The sequence below is a fragment of the Penicillium hordei genome, assembly GCF_028827395.1.
Source record: "Penicillium hordei strain IBT 12815 chromosome Unknown utg000006l_segment0_segment0, whole genome shotgun sequence".
Taxonomy (NCBI): Eukaryota; Fungi; Ascomycota; class Eurotiomycetes; order Eurotiales; family Aspergillaceae; genus Penicillium; species Penicillium hordei.
This window is the reverse complement of record NW_026623147.1, coordinates 2,620,746-2,642,937: the sequence shown is the minus strand read 5'-3', so window position 1 is coordinate 2,642,937 and position 22,192 is coordinate 2,620,746. Positions and strand designations below refer to the sequence as shown.

Genomic DNA, 22,192 nt, shown 5'->3' with positions numbered 1-22,192 from the left:
AGGCGAACCTGCTGCTGGTGTGACGCAGTGTTTTTTCTATATATGTATTGTTCATACACAACGTCGGTATGAAGAGAAGTGGAACCATCCTATTTATAGCCTCTCTGCGGATAACGACCAATTTAATTTGCTTATGATACGCAGGGGATTGTTGAGACTCTCGCATACTTCCACACATAGGCCGCTATATTATCCTACTCTTGCCACAGCGGTACCTCGGAGAATGGCTCCGAATCTCAAGTGATATTGGATAACCAGGATGCTCTGGCCGCACATGCCAATGGCATATCCTATAACCCTTTGTCAATCTTTCAAGTGAAGACCGAAATCAAAGGCACGGATAAGGAGATTGGGGAAGTTGAAGAGGACAAGGGGGATGATTACTGGGGGATTGGGCCTGTTTCTCGCTTCAGGAACAGCCATAGATTTCGATCCCCAGGCTGAGATCCTATATCTCGGTTGATCCCATGTGGTTCATGCAAGTTTGCTGTAGTTCGAGTGGCTGCATGCCTGTTTGTTATCTTAATATTCCATATTCACGGAGAAAGTCAAGCAAGAAAGAAGGTTAATAAGACATCCCTCCAGTCTGGGAGTTGTTACTCATCAGAACCGCTTATACACATCTTTAATTCAATCGCCGACAGCTATTCCGCCTCGTTGTAAGATCACCCGAACCCCCGCCGGCCCCTCCCCCACCGGAAGTTATACAACTCGGAACTTCCCCCGACGGACGGAAGCCACAACGTGCAAAGATGTCTTTAGCAGAAGAGCAAAAGGTATTTCCATTACACTTGTATCTCCAACTAAACGGAGTGAAATACTGACATATTATGGCACATAAAAGACGATCAAGGAGCTCGAGGCTAATTGGATCTGGGTTCCAAACTGGACCGACTCTTCAAACACAAACACAGCTGGCAAGATAGTTCATTTCACGCGTCATGTTAATTTGTCCTCGCGACCAACTAAATCAGTGCTGCATTTCTCAGCAGACACACGTTACAAGCTCTATGTGAATGGGAAGCATGTTGCCGTCGGACCGACTCGCAGCAGTCCTTTGATCTGGTACTATGATACGCTGGACATTGCGCCCTACCTGAAAGAGGGACAGAATGAGATTGGATTTGTGGTTGTCCGGTACTTTGCAGCTTTGAGGAGCGCAATGCCTTTTGTGCGGACGGCTCTTCCAGGCTTAACAGTCATTGGGAAGATTGAGACTGGCCAGGATGTCATTGATGTTGCTTCTTCCAACAACTGGATGGCATCGGTCGATGAAAGTATTCAGTTTCCAATGGGATTGGCCGACGATGTGTTCCTTCATGTAAGACTGGCTCTTAATCGAAGCTCTCCCCGCGAATTTCACTGACATTGGTTATATAGATCAGCGAGCGGATTACTCCTACCAACCCCGGGCCTGCTTTAAAGCCATTTCCCTACAAGATAAAGACGCTCAATGGCGATATCCCGCCCTGGCATTTACGTCCACGCTCGATCCCCATGCCCGAGTCAACACCAACGGTTGTGAAAACTATCAGAGCATGCGACAGTGCGATCAATGCCAGCAATTGGATAGCCTTCTTTGCAAATAATTACTCTCTCGCACTTCCAGCAAACTCAACTCATACACTTGAAGTGCAAGCGGATGTCCACTCGACTGCATTCCTTCGATGGGCCTTCAAGGCAGCCAAAAGCACTTCTCATATCAGACTCAAAGTGACATACTCAGAAGGCTATGAGCTCGAGCCTCGATCGTACCCTTTCTTCCGCTCGAAGGCCGACCGGCTGAACGCAAGTGTCGGCCACATTATCGGACCCTACGATGAGGTGACACTTGATCTTCCCAACACCGAAACCGTTGTCTACGAGCCATTCTGGTTCCGAACCTTCCGTATCCTGAGAATCGAAATCAACGTCGGCCCTGAACCAATTGAGATAGTATCGTTTGATGCTACTCAGGTCAACTACCCCATGGCCGTCAAAGCCAGCTGGAAGGAACCTGGCGATGCCCACAGCGAGCGAATCTGGGACGTCTCCATCCGAACAATGCGAAACTGCATGTTCGACGGCTACTCCGACTGCCCGTTCTACGAACAATTACAGTGAGCCTTACCATTCCCAAAATTAACCACCTCGGCTAACAATCCAGATACTCCGGAGACAGCCGCTCCGTCGGTCTATTCCACTACCTCCTCTCAGGCGACGACCGACTGATGCGCCAAGCAATCACCAACTTCGCCGCGTCAGTCACACCCGAAGGCCTCACACAGTCCCGCTTCCCCTCACACGTACCACAAATCATAGCCGGCTTCTCCCTGTATTGGATCCTGCAGGTCTGCGACCACCACCTATACTTCGGCGATACGCGCTTCGCGCGAAGCTTTCTCCCGCGCATTGACGGCATCCTCGACTTCTTCGACGCCCACGTCGACGAGCTCGGTCTAGTCAGCGGACTGCCTGGAGTAGTCTGGCAATATGTTGATTGGGTGACAACCTGGGGTGCTACAGATGACTATCCTGACAAAGGAGTTCCGACCTCCGGACGGGAATCCAATCGACACACATATTTCAGTATGCTGTATGCGTGGGTTCTGCAGAAGGTTGCTGGTCTGGTTCGTGATGTTGGTCGGCCGGGACATGCTGCTGAGTACGAAGCGAGGGCGGAATCTCTGATAGGGGCTATTCGGGCTCATTGCTATGATGGGAAATTCTTTACCGACTCGACGGCTGATATTGCCGATGACCTGTCATATTCTCAGCACTGTCAGGTCTTCGCTGTTATCTGTGGAGCAGCGAAGGCCGAAGACTATGTGCGGATCTTGACTGAATCGTTTACAAATGAGCGTTTCTCAAAGTGTTCGTATATGATGCGGTTCTATGCTTTCCGGGCACTGGCTTTAGCTGGTGAGGACTTGTACGAGTCGTTTTGGGAGAGGATGTGGGCGCCGTGGCGAGGGATGCTGGCCAATAATCTTTCAACTTGGGAGGAGGATGATGTTAGACAGAGGTCCGATTGTCATGCTTGGGGCAGTGTGCCAATTTATGAGTACTGTACTGAGCTAGCGGGTGTTCAACCGGTTGCTGCTGGCTCGTCGAGGATATCCTTCAGGCCTAGGCTTCGGTTGACTAGGGCGTTGGAAGCGAAGGTGGCACTGGGTGGGGATAATCTAGCCACAATCTCGTGGAAGGTCTCTGGAAATGAGAATATTGTAGAGCTCAGACTTGAGAAGGCGGTTGATGTTATCAGTCGATTGCCGGGCGGCAAGGAGGAAGAGCATGGGGTTGTGGATCATCTCAGCTTTGTTTTAAGGATTGAATAAGCACTTCTAGTCACATAGATATTATAGTATCTTGAAAGGCCCTACTCCCAGGACGTGCCGTTCACCTCATTCTACAGGTTGCGACTGCCCATAGAAAGAGATCTTAGAAGACGTTTCGTCTGGCGCTGGCACTGAGGCCATTTTGCTGATCTACTGAGCCAGAAATGGTCGGAACAACAGTTGAAGAATTGTAATAATATAATTCAATATAAACTAAACTAAACTCTCTGGCCTCAAGTAGTCCATAATATACTCTCTTCACTTAGACTTACGCTGTGACTACCATCTCATGGTCCTCACGTTGTTCATTCGAGCGCAGCTGCACTTCGGTGACATATCCCTTAAACTTGCGAAGGTTGACCTTCTTCTCGAACCTTGAAAAGAAAACGTGTTAGTTAACTCTATAAGACGGATATCAGGTAGGGGGTTGGCATACATCTCATCAATCTCAGCCGGTGTTCGGCGTGTCACTTCTGGAAGAATGAACCAAGCGATAATTACCGCAAGTGTGCCTGTGCCCGCAAAGCTGTTAGAGGATAGCCTGTTAGTATTTTACAGAACCTGGACTTGAACAAGATGACAGGAGACTGACAAGAAACCAGTTTTAACACCCCAGTGTGAGACAGGTGCGTTGTTGATCATCAAAGGCGTGCAGAAACTGAACATGATAGCGACCAAGTTTGAGGATGCAAGAGCCCAACCGGCTGTTTTTGCACGCAAGCGTTGCTGGGGGATCTCAGCGGCGTAGGCATAGCCAATAGCCGATGCACCAGTAGTGGACAAAGTTGCCAAACAAGCGAAGAAGATCTAGTACAGTTAGTAAATTGCCAAGGGTCTGCTGAATTTTTAAGGACTTACGAGAAGCGAACTCGTTGATGGCTTGGTATAATCGAAGCAGCCAATAATTCCAAGGCACAAAACAGACACGGATGTAACTGCATAAGGGTAGATTGTCAACGGACGACGACCAAGTTTGTCCGTGGTGACGGCAGTCATCAACATAGATATCAACTGAACACACGATAAAATAACCGTTACCATAAATGGATCTTTGCTGCCAGCATATTGGACTAGGCCGATATTAGCAGCGTGAAAGAAGGCGCGCATGAAAGCATTAGTACTCACAAAAATATGTAGCGTAAGTGTTAAACACGGACAAGCCGACAAGCTGTTGGGCAATCTTGGGCCAAGCAGCAATGAAGAAACGAAGGCCATTGCGGCCCTGAAAGACAGCCCAGGGGCCCTCTTCGGAGTTACGCTCTGCGAGTATGCGCTCCTCTGCAATAGTGGCAGTCATAACTTCCTGGAAAGACACGTTAGAAATTTGTTTAAATACGATCGACAGGGGAACAATGGCACACAATCTGCTCGTCGACACTGTATCCCTCAACATTGCCATTGCACCTAGTTAGGACCTTGGCTGCCTTGTCGATCTTGCCTTTGCTCACGAGCCACCAAGGTGATTCTGGGACGAAGGCGAAGATGATGAGAATGATGCCAACCATAGCCCACTGACGGTAAGTTAGAATTGTTAGTAACTATCTTGACCATGGAAGCTGAATGAAGGCCACTACGAACCTGTGTATAGATAGGAACTCGGAATTCATATGGGTCCTTTGCGCTGAGTTCCTGGAGTGCCACCGAGGCGAAGATCTGACCAACCACGAACCAACTAGAGAAAATCAGCAAATAAAGCACAGGAGTCCCATACACCTAACTCACAAACTGTACGCATTGATATAGAAGCCTCGCAGCTGAGTGGGAGCGATTTCGGACAAGTAAAGAGGCAAGGTGGATTGCAGCATACCAACACCCATTCCAGAGAAGAGTTTCGCTGCGAGCCAGTGGTCCCACCTTGTTGCAAAAGATTCAATAAACACACTGATAACAATATCGAGCCAGATTATATAGAATGCGATTTTGCGACCGAACTTTTCTGTGGCATATTGGAGAAGCTGGAGAGTGGTTAGTCAATCCCTAGGCCAGCTCTGAAGGCCCGAAAGACATACAATTTGACCGATAGTTTGACCGGCGGATTGGACACCACCCCATGCGGAGATGTATTTGCCTGCAATAATCGATATTCCAGGGGAAGCCATCTGTCGAATGAAACCCTTGTTGGAGACAATACCGCCATTAAGATTAATCTCTACGATCGGGTCAGCAGAATTCAAAGCTAACGGGCCCCAAAAGTATGATCTTACGGTAACCATCCAGCGATGCGCTAAACGCCGCGGTCATGGCAATTAGTGACACGGTCTTGAACCGTCTCACACACTGCCAGACACCAAGGTCGTCTTCACGAGATCGCATAATGGGCCCCATGCTCTTGGTAGGCATGCCATCTCCCTGGTGGGAAGAAGCATCCTCGATATTTTCAGCGCTCGCCTTGGACAAGTCCATCCTGGATGTAAGTAGACACAGTATGTGCCCCCCCAAAAAAAGAAAAATCACCAAGTATCTATCAAACGAAAATCAGTAGCTGGAAGGTAATGTTTATATCTCCATTTCTTTGACTGAGTTTAGAACACTAACAAGGATTGGTTTACTCACTCTATTACAAGGTAGCTCAGCTACATAGGCAACTGGATGTAAAACTCAGCTCACAAATTAGATCCTACAATGCTAAAATCCTATGGTTCATTTGCCGACTCGCTATTTTAGGGGTTTTCATGGGTTGTTTTCGACAGAAGTGGCTGGTTGGCTTGTGAAACGGCATACTAGTGGGCGCCCATTCAAGCGGCAATTGCTTCGCTATGAATTATACCGAACATATTACCTGGTGGCTGATTTAGTTATGGAGAGACCGAGACCGATGGAATATGACAAGTTTTGAAGCTCACTGTGTTTTCGGAGTTGAGGCATACATCCATAGATGTCCCGTTGTCCGAGGACTTACTCTAGAACAATATGTGTTTTTTACAAACTCTTTATTCTTATTTTGCTACTCGCAGATTACACATTGAATGTTCGAAAAAACAAAATTCACTATTGAATTGAATGCAACCAAGGGCTGCTACCCCGCAAACTCCCACTAGCCCTAACTAGAGAATCCCCGGTGGCGTAGCGCCTATAGGAGGAAGTTCAACCTCCACATTCCATCCATCCCCAATCTTCGGACTTTTCGGGCAAAGTCTCTCCTGAGCTCCTTTCTAGGAAACTAAGACCGAGGAATTACAGGTAAACCAGAAGAGCCTCGGAAGCGGCAACAGTGAAAGTTGCTTTCCCGCCAGAGACAGTGACTGTCTCTGCGCTCTCTGTGCCCTGAATAGTGCAAGTACCATTGGCAAACGTCTGGCCTGCAACGGTCGGGTTCTCACCCTGATCGACTCGAGACGTGGCATAAGGGGCAGTCAGCCGTTTAGCAGTGATGCTGGAGGACGAAAGCCCGGACAAAGTGTATGTCTGCGACGAGCGCGTTCCGCTGGTAGAAATATAGTAGTCGGAATTGTAGAGAAGGACCCGAACAGGAACGCCAGCTTTATAGATGGCATAGGCTGCATATGCTGTATCTTGGCTATCCAGAGGCGCAATCTGGTCGGCGTTGGCGAGCGCCATGGTGGCGAAGTAAGCACCGTAGTAAGGGGAGCCTATGTTATAGCGGCCCCACCAGCAGTATTGGCCTTGAGAGTTAGCTTGTGGTAGGGTGGATAAGTGTTTCTGGGTACCTTACAGTTTCCAACGGTGCCCTGGTGGAAGTAGAGAGCATTTGTGCCCATGAGGACGGTCTGCATCACGTAGTCCAAAATCCAGAGAGCAGCACCAAAAGTCGGGCTGATACCTCCGCCACCTTGGGTTGCTAGGTATCTGTTAGCATTTCTATCAAGTGACAGTGGATGATAATATACCGGAGTTAGTTTCGCCGAAAATATGCGGCTTGCCTTTTCCAGCAGCAGCAGAGACCTCCGCAGCATAAGGCTCAACCTGAGTGGCAATATCGCTGTGGCCCATAAGAGTGGCCAGGTTGTAGGAGCCAGATGACTGAGGATAATTGTGAGAGCAATAATCCTTCACGTAGTCATCCGCATCACCTTCTTTCGTTGTAAGACTAGCGAGGCTCATGGGGGAAGTGCCAAAGTAGACACCTGCTGAAATGATATCAGTTGCAGAGAGATTTCCGCACACCGCATCTTGCCAGCTGACTTGGGATGCTTCATCTGCTGCGGCTGTCCAGGATGCGCCATTGGCAATAGGATCGCTATCAACGAAAACTGAACACCTAATTAGCGTTTACACAGCCAAGGAGGGGTTATTAAAGACCTACAGTTGGGCTCATTTCCCAGTTCAATGGAGTACAGGTTCTCCATTTTGCTTTGGACGAGAAGTGCGGCCGAAATTGTGTTAGAGATATCGTCCAAGCGGCGATTCAGTCCAACAATGACTTCTCCCGCATATCCTGCAGCCAGAGAAATAAAAGATGGCCCATAAGTAAGAGTTTCGGGCGCAGCACCTGCGCTGGCCACTGTATAGGTGACAGCCTCGGTCGACGAGCTATCGTACGTCGCCCGGTCCCTGCACACCGTTAACAACATATATTGACCTATAACAAGGCCATACATACTGAGTGGTCCCTCCAATCCTCATCGGAGGCCATGTTCCTGTTAGATCCTTCAGGTTCTGCAGACATGTCGTCGTTGATTCGACATCTTGAATATACTCAGGAAACGCAAAGAATTCCAGACTTCATAATAAGTAAGTTTATACATTAATAGATTGGATCGAGACTCACGATACACCAACTGGAGCTGCAGAGAGTTGCCCACTCGAGTTTGAAGGCGGGGAGGTTGGAACATTGAAGCTCAAGCCCAAAGCCGAAGCTGCAAGACCCAGAAGCGAGGCTGAGATGGGGAGAAACGCCATGATTTTGACTTTGGTTGATACTTTTTGTTAATAAAAGTCCAGTATGACAGCCAACTGCTAACTTTCTGCTTTATATAGTTACCCTCTCACCCCACTCTCGGGGGGGGACATACCCGATCAACCCCGACATTATTCCGCTAATAATTGATCTACGATTCTCCAAATGTTTTCTCAAAAGTAAATTTCTGGATCAAATAGTTTCCAGTCCAGTGACTTAACGTCATTGACGTTGAAAATGCCGTACCTTTCTAGGTGCTTGGGCTTTTGTAGTATCTACAGGCTCGTAACCCCATAGCAAATCATCTCAAGATCCAAGACGATCTGAACCTCCTATAATATCCCCCGCTCGCACTGAATCCAAAGTAACATATCTTGAGTAATCACAATATCATGTTCTCTGAGGTTGGAGGGTGGTCAGCTGATAAAAAATCTTTTAAGGAAGGCGAATTTCATCAGCGAAGACAGGTAGTTGCGCATCGATATCGCAACTAATCCAAGCCCTGCATATAAGGTCATCGTGTGACTGGGTCTAAAGTAAACGGGTGTTTATATTTAATTCTTTCATACACCATATGCTCTCCTCCATTATCTACTGTCTTTTAGAATGATATCTTGTTGCCATGATATATGACCAATTCATGATAAAATAATTTATTGAAAAAGACCTCTTCATTTTTCCTGCGATCTGTTCTGGACCCCTATGCAGGGTGGAGGCTTCCCGTGGTAGCCCAGTATACGTTATAATTGTATCCCTGGGCATCATAGAAAGCACTGAGTGTAACATTCCTGTCGTCGGCGGTGGAGGTAAAGTCAAGACTGGAAGCCCCGGAGCGTTTGATAGAGTCAAGGGCGAGAGTAGGCGTACCACTCAATGTTTGGTCGCCGTAATTGCCACACAAAACAGTTGGCCCATACGCAATTGCAACCATACTCGAATTGTCATTTGCAGCCACCGTACGGAGACTCATGGGGAAGCGGATTTCAACGACATCTCCATCGGCCCATGCGCGCGAGATTTGAGCGTATGTCCCGGGATTAGCTTTGACGTTTGATAAAGCCTTCCCGTTCAGCGTCAGCTCTGCACCTGATGTCCATGCAGGGATGCGGATATTCATCGTCCAACGACCACTACCGAAAACTTCCAGTTTCGATTTATCGCCGACTGGGTAGGTCGTAGATTGTTTCAGGGTAATACCCATCTCCGGCCATTTCAGCAAAGAAGACATGAACAGATTGATAAACAATGTGGAGTCATTGTAAAAGTAGATCGAGTCCATCAACTTGGTGTTTGTCTCGAGTGCCGTTCCTTGACAGCACCAGAAGGAGTCGTAGTCCGTACTCCAAGTACCGCCACCCCAGGCGGGACCAACACCGCGGCGACCTCCAGCATTGAGAGGGGTGAAGTAAGTGATGTGGCCGTGGTGGTCATCAGGGTCCTGTTGGCCCAGCAGGTGGTTGAGTAATGCGGTTTCGTAGAAATCAAAATATGCCGAATTATCAGAATCAAGAAGCCACAGCTCGCGGGTCAGCTTGAGCATATTATAGGAATTGCATGCTTCACATGTGTCATTGTCAAGATAAGCGGCGATGGCATTTGGAGCATGGAAATGTTCGGCTTGGCTGTTACCGCCGATCGCATACGTGTGTGACTTGACATTGATCTCCCAGGCGTTGCGGGCAATGTCAAGGTAGCGAGATATTCCGGTAGCTTTGTATTGGCGAGCGGCTCCAATCCACTTCGGCACTTGAGTGTTCGCATGTAGACCGTCGAACTTATCTTTGTTGGCAGCAAGAGGGTCGAATATAATGGCATGATCAAAGCGTTGGGCAACGGTAAGCCATCTCTCGTTACCTGTTTGGTGATAGATGTCGGCCAACACCTCATTCATACCGCCAAATTCCGTTTGTAACAACTTTTGCATTGCATCATAACTGAACGATTCAGTGCGTTTGTCGACCCAGCTGGCCAAGGACAGTAAGACGTCTCGAGAGGTAGTGTCGTTTGTCAAGCGCCAAATATCGAGAAGACCTGCAAGAGTCTTATGGACCGCGTAATACGGGACATTCCCATTTGTCAGAGTGCCGTTCTCGAGTTTTGCAAAGTCAGATTCTGGAAATCCAGATAGATATCCGTCCGTGAAACCAACAGCCCTGTTGTTGGCCTGGCATTTTGCCAGCTCGGCAGCAAAGTAAATCGCTCGATCATAACATGTTTTATCACGGAGTACAGCATAGCATTGAGCCCAGGCAGTGAGAAAATGTCCCTGGACATGCGAACGGAATGGAAAATCCGGAGCATCCCAGCCACCATTAGGCGTTGCCTGCTGTGTAGGCAGTCCGTGGGTTGCCCGGAAGACATAAAGTAGTCTGTCAACGTCTATTTCTTTCAAATATTTAAGGGTACGGCCTTGGTTGTCCAGGAAGCGGTCTTGGGCCAATTCGACACCGCCGAGATTGAATGCAAAAGCCTGGGCTCCAACATCCTTGATCTTTAAGTCGGATTGTCCATTGACGAAAGAGGAAAGAAAAAGAAGAAAGTAAATGAATCTTATGAGGGGTTTCTGCCAGTCGGTGGAATTTATCATTTTGACTTGCTCCAATGATAGAAAGTCTAGTGGGAAGATTAGTTGATTTAACTATTCTGCTGGCGTTGTCTAAAACATGGGTGCAGCGGACTGACAATAAGCCCCTTATAGGATTACAATTTTTCCCGGTGGGATAAGACATACATGAGTAGAGTGAATATTGTATATACAACGCCACGGATCTCCACATGAGTACTCCGGGGGATTCCATGCGGGGCCCTGGCGGAGAAAAGCCACCGGGCTTGTTAGCCCTATAGTCTTCTAAGACGGGAAACATGCCGGAGGGTCTGTAGATCAATTCGCCCTATTTAAGATCGGAAAATACTAAAGGCCGAATAAATTTAACGAAATATCTTCTCTGGCTTGGAATCGCTATTGAAGGGAAACCCCTCGGATAAGCTCCATGATTCTGTGATTTCAACATATATATTTTTCAAGCATCGAGTTAGCAATGGAATTTTCAATATCATGAGAATGAAGCCTTTTCATTTTCTTGGAATTGATTCGTAGTGTTAAAACGACCTATCAATAGCGATCAAATAACATGGTTATTGAGATATAAGGACGTAAAATATTGCATGTACTAGTTATGTGTTTCAGCACTGTTTCAGCACTAGTTAGTTATATTGTCTTGTTAGTCCGGCTAAGTACTCGTATGTGTATTGCGATCAAGTATAAAGTCAGAGAAACAATAAGAAATCCCGCCAGTAAGCTGATTATAAATATAGAATCCTTAATTAACTATAACACTCCCAAGTTATGAACATAAAAGATATTCTCGGTGAAATTGAAGATGCCGAGGTAGATTTCGCCCAAACCCACTTCCGCGTCCTCAACCACTCTTTTCTTAACAACTTCGCCTTCTAAATCTCTAAATTTGGAATTTTTGTCTTAATTTAATTTCAGTCTTTATAATTTACTATGTCCCGTCGATCTTTTACTTCTCTCCCTCATTCTCTTCGCGCCAGTTCCTTACCCTCCACACTCTTTCCTTCGCGACTCCTTATCCGAGACTCTTTGTCCGCTGCTCCGAAGCGACCCTATACCCGGTTCTACTCTACCGGTAAGTTATAAACAGCAGAACCTTTTCCCAGCCGAAGAACTAACCCATAATCACAGCACCGAGTCCATCCGCCTCTATACACCCACCCCAAGCGAAGCGCTCTCGTTTCCGCCGCTTCATCGGCTTCACCTCCATCGCCGTCTTCGCATTCACCATCGGGCTAACCTACCAAACCCAACGCACCCTCTCACGCATCATGGCCACCCCAACCGAAGAGGAGACCCTAACCGCATTCATTGCGACGGACCCTGCGACTTCAAAGATCGATAACACAATCCGCACGCACCCCGTCGCCGAGGCTCTCCGCGCAAACCCCGAATTCACCGAATCGCGCCCACACCTTACAATCCCGGAGCCTCTCCGCGAACGCAACCTGACAGCCGGAACGCTAGCAGGACCCGGGAAGATCGTCGTGCCGCCATATGTATTCAGCGAGCGCGGGGGTAAAACCATGATCTCGCTCATGTATCTCGGCGGTGATGTCTGCGGTCACCAGGACATTGTTCACGGCGGTCTACTGGCTACGTTGTTGGATGAGGGTCTGGCGCGTTGTTGCTTCCCGGCTTTGCCTAATAAGGTGGGTGTTACGGCCAATTTGAATATTGATTACCGGGCTCCGGCTATGGCGAATCAGTATGTTGCCCTCCGCGCGGAGACGGTTAAAGTTGAGGGTCGCAAGGCGTGGGTGGAAGGTCGGATTGAGACTCTTCCGATTGATGGGACAGAGCCTGTGGTTTTGGTTGAGGCAAAGGCTTTGTTTATTGAGCCTCGACAAGCCGCTGTAAGTTTTGAATATTTTGACTATTTGACTATTTTAAATATTATTTATTTTTTTTCGGTGGCTAATTTTCTAAATTTCTTCAGGCACTTTCGAGTCTTTACAAAGTGGCGTGATTTGGAAATTTCTGCATATTCTTTTTTTTTTTTTTTTTGGGTTCCTGTTCCTGGTTCCTGGTGTCCTGGCGAAAGATATTTCTATATTGGAAATGGGGTTAGAGTGTAAATATGTTACTTCTGATAAATAGTGTCTAATATAAAATGACCATTAGACTATAACACTATATAACACTATATATAACACTATAAGAACTATAATATATACCCTTGCACGGAGTACGTACAACATAGTTAAACAGACAAAAACGCCAAGCAATGGCGACACCCCGCGATGATCACATCTTCTGTGACGCGGCCAATTGCCCCTCCTTATATCTTATATTTCAATATTTCAACATTTCAATGACTTTTCGGTAATTTCAACTTTCTTTCTCTTCATTAATCCCATATACCTTCAAAAATGTCTACGTAAGTCCAAACTAACCCCAATGCCAATCTATCCCCAACACTAACCCCAAAATCAGCAACATCACCTTCCACGCCAGCGCCCTGACCCGCAGCGAGCGCACCGAGCTGCGCAACCAGCAAGGTCTCACAATCTGGCTGACCGGACTCTCCGCCTCCGGCAAGTCCACCCTCGCCGTCGAGCTCGAGCACCAGCTCGTCCGCGACCGCGGCGTTCACGCCTACCGTCTGGATGGCGACAACATCCGTTTCGGACTGAACAAGGACCTCGGATTCAGCGAGGCCGACCGTAACGAGAACATCCGTCGCATTGCCGAGGTTGCCAAGCTCTTCGCCGACTCCAACTCCATCGCCATCACTTCCTTCATCTCGCCCTACCGGAAGGATCGTGACACTGCCCGTCAGTTGCACGAGGTTGCTACCCCCGGCGAGGAGACCGGTTTGCCTTTCGTCGAGGTCTATGTTGATGTCCCCGTTGAGGTCGCTGAGCAGCGTGACCCCAAGGGTCTCTACAAGAAGGCTCGTGAGGGTGTTATTAAGGAGTTCACTGGTATCTCCGCTCCTTATGAGGCGCCTGCCAACCCTGAGGTTCATGTGAAGAACTACGAGCTTCCTGTTCAGGATGCTGTTAAGCAGATTATTGATTACCTTGACTCCAAGGGTTACCTGCCTTCCAAGAAGGAGTAAGGTAGTTTGATTTTGCTTTTTTTTTGGGATTGGGATTGGGATGATTGAGATTTGACGGGATGTATCTATGGTCGGCTTGACATAAAATAGTCCTGTACAGCGGATTAGATATGGTGTTTTTTTGTGCTTGATTCCCCTCCTGCTTGCTGTACATACTGCGTGGACAATGTACATCGCTTTTGCACATGCATTTGATGAGCTGGGCTGGGAATTAGTAATGGGATCAGATTTCCTTTTGCTATTCGCTTGAATGCGTGGTCATTGAAAGATTGAAAGGAAGAAATCAAAAATATCCCATGCTAGTTTGTGCTAGATGTACCAAAGTGGTATATGTACGCAACGTCTCTGCGATGCCTCAAAATAGGCAACCTTAGTTGAACTCGAATTCATAAAACACATACGGCGTGTAGTCCGCGCTGCCCTCACCACCCGTGTGCATCTCGCTAGGATCATCCCGCTGCACACGACCCTTCTTGTCTCGCCCAAAGGCATTGCCCGCCAGATACGAGTATTTATCCTCCAGGTTACGCTTTGCGCTGTCTGCTTGCTTGGTGGTTTGTGTCTGTAGAAAGTAAATATCGTCAGCCCTTGCCACTTGTAAGATCCAACGAAAGGCAGAGAGAGAACATAGAACATACCCGGACCAAAGCACAGACGAAATCCAATGGCAATCCATACCGTAGGACCGTCTCGACAAACACTCTCAGAACCAAAATATGAACCCAGACCATAACAGCCTCACTCCAAGCGGTGCGACCGAGTCGTAGTGTCTCACCCCATACCTTACGCTCATCACCTCCAACGCGCTCAACCTCCTTGCGCTCCTCCTCCTTTCCACCCTCGATATACTTGAAGTCGCGTGGAAACCACTTCTGCTCACGGCACTTATGCACGAACTCAACGCTGTGCTTCTTGAACGCTGCCACAGCGTACAGCGTGAACTCGCTGTCGGAAGCGACCAGCTGCGCGGACCGTGGAACCACCATTGGCGCGACAGTCTCGTATGTCTTCAGGAAGTCTTTTACTAGCTGGGCGGGCACGGCGACGAGGTGAGTTTCGATGTATTCGGAGTCCTGGATGATGGATTTCGGGTCGACCACTGAGGCGAGGGACTTGGTTGAGAGGTTGCCTCTGTGTAGAGCGGGTTAGTTCTGGTTCTTGTATACTATATACATACGTTGTGGTTTCCGTCGTGGTCAACGTACGCTTGTTTCCGCTGCAATGTGGACAGCGTGTTCTTGACCTGGTTATATTGGGAGTACTTGAATCGGATGTCATTGTCGATGCTGGCCGCTTCCTATAGTAGACAGAAATGATTAGTATGTAACTACAAGCCAGGCAGACCCCTCATTTCTATGCGCGATGCAACACACCTTCTGCAGGAGATCAATCAACTCCGCCAAGGGCTTATCGGCCCTGTACTTGACTTTGTTCCATTGGAAAGTACGCAGGTACTGATCGACTGGCTCTGTAGGCAGTCAGAACCTAGAACACAGAGATACCTCTTCCAAGACTGTGTTGTGTTTCCCTTCCACAGCCAGATCAATACAAAGCTGGAGACATACTATCATTGACAACCTTCATCTGCTCAATCTGCGCCTCGTCCTCCAGGATATTCTTCAACGCATCGCCGACCTTGGCAACGACACTCTGACACGAAGCCTCGAGCTTGGACAGCTCGTCCGCCTGCTGGACAAGGGCATCAAGCGTGCCGATCTTGAACTCCGGGATTGGGAAAGAGGTGGTGGAGCCATTGTCCGGGGAGACGGTGGTCGAGACTGCCTCGAGGGCGTCATCGCGGTGGTGCGAGGGGACGATGGAGTTTGGGAGAGAAAGGAGGAGGTATTTGCTTGGTTTGGACATTTTTGATTATGTATTCAGGGAATTCAAGGGCCTTCGACGAGGCTTAGGAGCGGTTTCGGGGTTGAGGGGGGAGCTCGGGTGGCCTTGATGTCGTAGGCGGTGGGTGCTTGGACCAGCTATGTCCACCTTGCACATCTACACTTTTTTACGTTTACAAGAATAGTCCCTGATGCCTCTTCTCATTGACGTGGAAGTTGAGTAATCTGATCATTTTGACCTGAAATTATATAGAAAACATTATATTCACGAACTTTTTCTCCTACAGTGGTGAAAATCCCTTGACACAAACCTAGAATCCCCCCGAAAAGCGCACGACTTTTCCATGTATAACCTGTGACAACGTTCAATATCAAATCAAATATTCATGATATCATACTAAGAGCCTAACTAACGTATATGAATAACAATGCAGCTACTACCGCATTTCACTTGAGGTGCTGTATAGAGATGCATAACGCTAGAAGACGATTCAATGCTCGCTCGAAGTCAGGGGGAAAAAACAAAAGACCAACGTGCCCCAAAGGACAGGAAGTGAACCACCGATAAGGAATTTTGGTCACCCGAACAGCCAGTGTGGCTATAATCAACTAAAGCCAGGGGTGAGGGAATCAACTGGCTTCGAATGTGCAGAATATTTAAGGAAAAGGTGGGCATGAAGAAAGAGAGAAAAGGGCAGGATAGGGTATCCGTATCGAGCGTGCAGCGCTGATCGTGAACCGAGTAGGGAATTAGGAGCGGAGGGGAGCGGAGGGGAGCGGAGGGGATGGGAAGTAGGGGTACCTGTACAAAAATAGAGGGATGGAACAAAGTTTTGAAAAGGGGCAGGTAGGATTGGCGAAAGAATAAGTCATGCTTGAAAATCACGCCAAGAGCTGGGGCAATTGATGCATGAGGGTGCGACTGGGAAAGGGTGAAGTGAATGCGAGGACTGGAGAAGAGAAGTGCCTCAGCCCTAGCCCTGCATGCCCATGAAAACTTCCTGGCAGTTCTCCACCAGGAACTTGAGGACATCATTCTTCTTCTGGACGTCAGTCATTTCACGGGCGAGACTTTCAGGTCGCATGATTGTTGGTGCAAAGACCACAGCAACATTCTGACTCGTCATCAAATTCTCATCGTGGCGCTCGACTACGCGTCTAAGATGGAAGATGAGGAACTCCAGGACGTCGCGGTGCACGCGAGGCAGCTCGAGCAGACTCTTCTGCATGAGTTCAATTCGCGCAGACATAGGGCTAACCTCGGCAGAATCTATCACAAGTTCGTAAACTTCGTAAGTGATGAGTGGATTGGGAAGTTTTCGGAAATACTGCTTCAAAGTAGAAGTGACAGCGTGGATATCGAGGTCGGGGTCGGAGATATCGTAATCAAAGGGAGAGCGTTCAAAGCCTTCGCGAATACTTTGGATGACTGAAGCGGCACCGGACTTGCGATAAATGCCTTCCATGTCCATACCTGATTTTATGTTTTAGTATAACGAGCAGTCAAACAACGGACAAAACATACCCCGCAATTCAACTTCCTGGATACACCGCGTGACGATGGCTGGAATGATGCTCTTTTCATGTTCCATGCGAGATTCAAGTTCGGTACCGAAAAGAGCTGAAAAATATTAGCTTATACTGATACCATCCTGAATTGTAGTATCGGACACATACCATCAGCGGGAGCTTCGGCCAACACAGGCACGCTGTCGGCTTGCGACATCTTTCCTCCCTGTTTGCCTCTCTGGTTTCCAAAGAAACCAAAGCCTTGGCGACTCGGGTCTTGGGTCTGGGAACGCGGTAGACCACCTCCGCCTTCTTGTCCTTGACCTCCTTCACTAGACATGAAGGCTCCCTTCAGACCCTTGACACCTTTAGCGACGTTCTGCCCACCCTTCTTCCAGTTAAACTTGCGAGGCTGGCCCTTGCGAATGCTAACAACCTGAGGTCCTGGCACAACAGTAGCCGTAGCAGGCTCGGAGTCTTCCGAAATGTGAGCAGTCGACATTGATCCCTGATAGTCGTTGAAGGGAGGCTTCATCACTTCAATGGAATTTGTCGACCTCTGTTTGTTATGCGAGATGCCTAGACCGTCAGGTCGCGATTGACCTTCCGTAGCTTTGTAGAGCTCTTGGATCTGGTGAACCAACTGATTGTTCAACTCAGCAAGCTGTGCGTTCTTCATAGACAATTGCTCGAATTCCTGGAAGCTCTTCTCCTTTTGAATGTTCATGGCTTCCAGTTCATCCGTCAGGTCATTGCGCTTCTGCATAAGCTCTTCAATTTGCGGGGCATACGAGTCTTTCAGTTTTTGAATCGACTCTGCCAGCTCGCGCAGCACATGGTTCGAGAGTTTGCCAAGATCCAATGGCCCACTTGCGCCACCACGTTTTTCAGCCTCCATATGATCAGTGAGAACTGTCAGCTCACGTAGAACGATCTCGCGCTGAGCGTCAAGGACGACCATGGTAGATCGCTTCTCAGAAAGCTCGGTATTAACTTGCTTGACGGCTGCTGCGGTGCGAGCGGCTGATTCCAGTTCTGAAACTCGCAGGCGTTCTTTGCGCAGTTCGTTGCGAAGCAAGAATATCTCTTCACTCTGCGATCCGGCAATGGGGCTGCCAACATCCGTTCCGGCTATACTTCGATTGCTAGGTGATCGAGGGTTCTTGAGATCTTTACTCATCCGCGCACTCTTCTCACTGAAGCTTCGACCATGGCGGACAGAGTTCGAGACGCGTCGCAGGAATGACTCGTTATTTTGCCCAACGGTGTCATCGCCACCAATGATGCGTGATAACTCTTCCTCCATAGAGAAGTCGCCTCCGCTATTGTACCGTAGCAAGGATGACGCGCCGGCGCCATCATGTTGTTGCGATTCATGTGGTGATGTGTCCAAGCCAGTAGATTGAATAGGCTGCTCGAAAGTATCACTACGGAGCATGGGAGAGTCCCCGTACTGCGATGATGCAGACGATGATCCGACCTCTTTCCTTGAAATTTGGTGACGCTTGCTTTCAAGTGAATCGCCGCGCTTCGGCAAATATGGCAAGCCGGATTGTTGAGAGCGCGGTGAGTCCGTTGAGCCGTGGTCGTGAAGACGATGAAGCTCACTCGAGGAACGACCTACAGCCGAAGTAATGTTATCCATAGGAATGTGTCGTTTTGTGTCATTGGAGAATTCCTTCGATCTGCTGCTATCAGGGCTGGTAGGCCCTGAAAGGTTGCCTGTTTCTCTGAAGCTGATCGGTATATCAGATGAGCTGCGAGTCGAGCCTGCCTTTGTAAGCTTGGAGGAATCGGAGATTGGTAATGGCGCTTTATCGGGTGAATTGGGGTCGTTTCGTTCCCAACCCTTCTCTTCGTAGGCTATATGGGGTGAATGATTTTCCAAGGAAGTTCGAGAAGAGGGTTCTTGCAGAAATTCACGGCCGTCGCGTGAGGCCCCGTGTGAGCATTCGGATTCAACTTGATTGAAGTAGTCGCGGGCAGGCTCCTGCCGTGTCTGGGAGTGACCTCGGGAGGAATTACCCTCAGCCGAAGGATCAAAGGCAAGAGGAATCAATAATTCACCACCATCTGCGTCAGTATTGCGTGGAATTGATTGACGACTGCTGCGGTATGTGCTGGAAGGAAGAAGCATATTATCTGTATGAATAAGTTAGTAAGATTTCCAAAAGGTCGTGTTTATCTTCTCATAGATCATGCGATCACAACAAGTCCAGCCGGTAACGACAATAAGTCATGGAGAATAGAGAGCGGCGTATAGATCACACAATGTGACCACAATGCGACAATAGACAAGGTTTAGACTGCGATGATTATACATCTAGGCTGCAAAAAGAGTTTCTTACCTGAATCAGCCTGCTGATTAGAAACTGAGCTTCCCGGTCTTTCATCGTTTAGATCGGGCGTTTCCGCCATTCTATTGGGGTCAGGTGTGCCTGTATATTCGCTGTTCTCCTCCTCCATTAATTGCGCTTCTTCGAGGAGGTGAGGAGGCAACGAGGGCAATGACTTGTCCAGCTTCACATTAGGCCCCGCTGGTTTCTTCCCACTACTGCCGCCGGCTTTCCGTTTTCTTCTTCGTGCCATTAGCGATTCGTGACATTCCATGCAGAAAATACCCTGCGAAGTGCGCGCATAGCGCAAGTTCTCAATCTTTCGTTTGCAGTTCCGGCATCGGAAGCATTGAGCGCAGAAAGCCTGGTCTCCCGTCAAAATGGCCAAGTCCTCGATCTTGTTGTTGCAGGAGCTACAACTGTATGTGCAGTTACTGCATATAAGTGATCCATCACCCAAAAGGAGGAGGTGCGCGTCCGAGTCGAGCAGAGTACTGCATGTACTGCATCGGAAACAGTCGATGTGCCATCGGTTTCCAGCTGCCAAAGGTTAGCGACATAAGAAAATGGTGAAAAAAGACCGCAGGTATCGAACATACCAAGCTCAAACGCTTTCCCTTCTTCAAGAGTCTGCCAGGACGGTTAGTCAAGTTCTTGTCCACCTGCTCCACATTGTACCTACCTCTCCACAGCCCTTGCACGGGTAGGACTCATCCTGCTCCATAGGATACTCTGGGTAAGCGCCCTGATTCTCCATGGTGAGATCCACTGTCTAAGGCGCGAAATGCAAGGTCGACTATGGCCGTATATATCGATGCGAATATAAGCCTGGCGGAGGCAGACTAAGTCCAAAATTGTGTATACGAGCGATTCGTTATCGCTAGTCACATGCGCCGTTGGTGTTGGCTCCTTTAATATAGTCCTTGCCAAGCGTAACCTGCGTTGGAAGCTGGAATTGGGGAGACAGGGACGTCGGTGCGAGTTTGGAGGGGAGAGGTACAACAGGGGGTTGAAAGAACGGCGAATGGTAGCTGAACCTGCAGACTATCGAGGAGTTAAAAAAACGTGATCCAACACCGGTTTTAAGTGTAAGACACCAGTCCTCCCAAATCAATCCTGAACCGAGACAACAGGCTTGACCACGTATGGGGCGGGTTGGACCAGGATGATAGGGACGGCAATTATTTGCCTATGAACCAGGGATCAAGAATATCAATATTCCGACGTACCAGGCACTACTAGCCGTGCTACCGATGTGTTTCAGGTAGATAATCGCGGGTGTTATGATCGTTAAGCGCAACAGGCGAAGCGAAACGGAGAGTGCCCCTCGCGGGCGCTCGATTTCGAGATTTGATAGAGGGAGGAAGGCCCGAGGCGAAAGGAAATGGAATCCAGGAGTAGAGACGATAATTACAAAGAAAATGAAAAGAAAAAGTAATGAAACATGAGAGTTCGATTAGGGGGGAGGGATGAGAAAGGAGAGACCAGAAGAACTTTTGGCTTTCTGCCACCAAATGGGTTTCCCCACGTAACTTACGAATATCATTGATCTGATTTAATTACTTTACCAATCCTTTTTTTCCCTTCTGCCTACGGAGTACATATATTGTAGGTAAATGCCCAACCTATTCTCGTCTACCTTACTTATACAGTATCTTTGACGCGCGCCCAGAAAGTGCGGACCTTCATTTTCCCATACAATGACCAATGAGGTTCCTGATGCCCCTGAATTTGGTCCAATCTACTTTAATCTCCATCAAAATTATACTAAGTCGGTAGTGAATAGTCTCACATATTATTATCTCCCAACAATCTCGACCCAATCAAAACGGCCACCGTCTGAGAAAAGAGGCCCAAGCAATCTTTCAGCTCCTCCTCAGCTTCCCATCTGGGCATTCCACTTGCGCTACGGAGTATGCACTAAGGATCACTCCATAGCCCCATTGTTTTGACCACGGTACGGCTCCTTAGTCTCAAACACTTCTCCCACACTTCTCATACACACTATTCCCGGACTGTGGTCCTTCATTTTCAGCCCTGTGCAGCATGGTTTCACAAATAATCTGGAGTGTGGCTTAAGTCAATTTCATACAAGTCTATGGAGTACTCCGTACGGAGTACACCGTAAAGGGGTTAATAATATCCCCAGGATGAATTGCAAAAGACACAGTCTTAGTGGCAGTGCCTACGTTACCCCTGTTCCTTCATATCTCAGCTCAGGCCGCCCGCGCTGTTTGGAAATTGTGAAACGGCTTGTCATGTCACGTGTGAGTCCATCAAATTCAAGGGGAGTGGCTTGAGGAGTGGCTCGCGCATAACAGCTCTTCTTTGACTGGACTTGCCGAATGTTGGATATTTAGACTTTTTTGGCTGCCCGAAGGTGACTTATTGTCAAGGTTGTTCTACCGTTTCCTTTCACGATACTATGTACGGAGCACTTCTAAGCCGGGGCTCTACACATTTATCTATTAGTAGCTCACGATTTGTCTCGGTGTGTGTCAGATCTATTTATTACTTGAGGTTGCGGTATACTATCCAATCCCTGCCAACAAAAAAGACACATTTCGATCTGGACGCGTAAAACAACGGCCTCGCAAATGAAATGTGTTGTACATGATAGACAATATCGGTGTGTATTTCATACTCCGTAGTGGCCAATGATACACTCGGTCCACTTACAATTATCAATCTA

At 48.2% G+C, this 22,192-nt stretch overlaps 8 protein-coding genes across 8 annotated transcripts; 3 read left to right on the top strand and 5 right to left on the bottom strand.

Moving 5' to 3' along the window:
* Positions 1–752: 752 nt before the first annotated feature.
* Positions 753–3,317, top strand: N7537_011643 (putative rhamnosidase B; the record flags this gene model as incomplete). Its single annotated transcript, XM_056902697.1, has 4 exons — positions 753–776; positions 845–1,321; positions 1,381–2,099; positions 2,147–3,317. 4 exons carry the CDS (start codon positions 753–755, stop codon positions 3,315–3,317), a joined length of 2,391 nt encoding a protein of 796 aa, XP_056747984.1.
* A 268-nt stretch (positions 3,318–3,585) lies between these two features.
* Positions 3,586–5,720, bottom strand: N7537_011642 (putative MFS alpha-glucoside transporter; the record flags this gene model as incomplete). Its single annotated transcript, XM_056902696.1, has 10 exons — positions 3,586–3,691; positions 3,754–3,843; positions 3,910–4,124; positions 4,176–4,387; positions 4,443–4,620; positions 4,679–4,828; positions 4,896–4,989; positions 5,040–5,272; positions 5,327–5,466; positions 5,522–5,720. The coding sequence occupies 10 exons, from the start codon at positions 5,718–5,720 to the stop codon at positions 3,586–3,588; spliced, it is 1,617 nt and encodes a 538-aa protein (XP_056747983.1).
* Positions 5,721–6,491: 771 nt separating this feature from the next.
* Positions 6,492–8,177, bottom strand: N7537_011641 (glycosyl hydrolase family 79 C-terminal domain-containing protein; the record flags this gene model as incomplete). Its single annotated transcript, XM_056902695.1, has 6 exons — positions 6,492–6,940; positions 6,991–7,116; positions 7,166–7,528; positions 7,582–7,829; positions 7,879–7,998; positions 8,047–8,177. The coding sequence occupies 6 exons, from the start codon at positions 8,175–8,177 to the stop codon at positions 6,492–6,494; spliced, it is 1,437 nt and encodes a 478-aa protein (XP_056747982.1).
* A 698-nt stretch (positions 8,178–8,875) lies between these two features.
* N7537_011640 (uncharacterized protein) lies at positions 8,876–10,762 on the bottom strand (the record flags this gene model as incomplete). The annotated part of the gene is made up of 1 exon (XM_056902694.1): positions 8,876–10,762. One exon carries the CDS (start codon positions 10,760–10,762, stop codon positions 8,876–8,878), a length of 1,887 nt encoding a protein of 628 aa, XP_056747981.1.
* A 921-nt stretch (positions 10,763–11,683) lies between these two features.
* N7537_011639 (PaaI family thioesterase) lies at positions 11,684–12,719 on the top strand (the record flags this gene model as incomplete). The annotated part of the gene is made up of 3 exons (XM_056902693.1): positions 11,684–11,825; positions 11,882–12,606; positions 12,690–12,719. The coding sequence occupies 3 exons, from the start codon at positions 11,684–11,686 to the stop codon at positions 12,717–12,719; spliced, it is 897 nt and encodes a 298-aa protein (XP_056747980.1).
* A 403-nt stretch (positions 12,720–13,122) lies between these two features.
* Positions 13,123–13,814, top strand: N7537_011638 (adenylyl-sulfate kinase; the record flags this gene model as incomplete). The annotated part of the gene is made up of 2 exons (XM_056902692.1): positions 13,123–13,130; positions 13,187–13,814. The coding sequence occupies 2 exons, from the start codon at positions 13,123–13,125 to the stop codon at positions 13,812–13,814; spliced, it is 636 nt and encodes a 211-aa protein (XP_056747979.1).
* A 370-nt stretch (positions 13,815–14,184) lies between these two features.
* N7537_011637 (H(+)-transporting V1 sector ATPase subunit C) lies at positions 14,185–15,677 on the bottom strand (the record flags this gene model as incomplete). Its single annotated transcript, XM_056902691.1, has 5 exons — positions 14,185–14,376; positions 14,453–14,945; positions 15,020–15,111; positions 15,188–15,282; positions 15,380–15,677. The coding sequence occupies 5 exons, from the start codon at positions 15,675–15,677 to the stop codon at positions 14,185–14,187; spliced, it is 1,170 nt and encodes a 389-aa protein (XP_056747978.1).
* Positions 15,678–16,629: 952 nt separating this feature from the next.
* Positions 16,630–20,257, bottom strand: N7537_011636 (uncharacterized protein; the record flags this gene model as incomplete). The annotated part of the gene is made up of 6 exons (XM_056902690.1): positions 16,630–17,129; positions 17,181–17,276; positions 17,333–19,306; positions 19,513–20,040; positions 20,100–20,130; positions 20,183–20,257. The coding sequence occupies 6 exons, from the start codon at positions 20,255–20,257 to the stop codon at positions 16,630–16,632; spliced, it is 3,204 nt and encodes a 1,067-aa protein (XP_056747977.1).
* Positions 20,258–22,192: the final 1,935 nt, after the last annotated feature.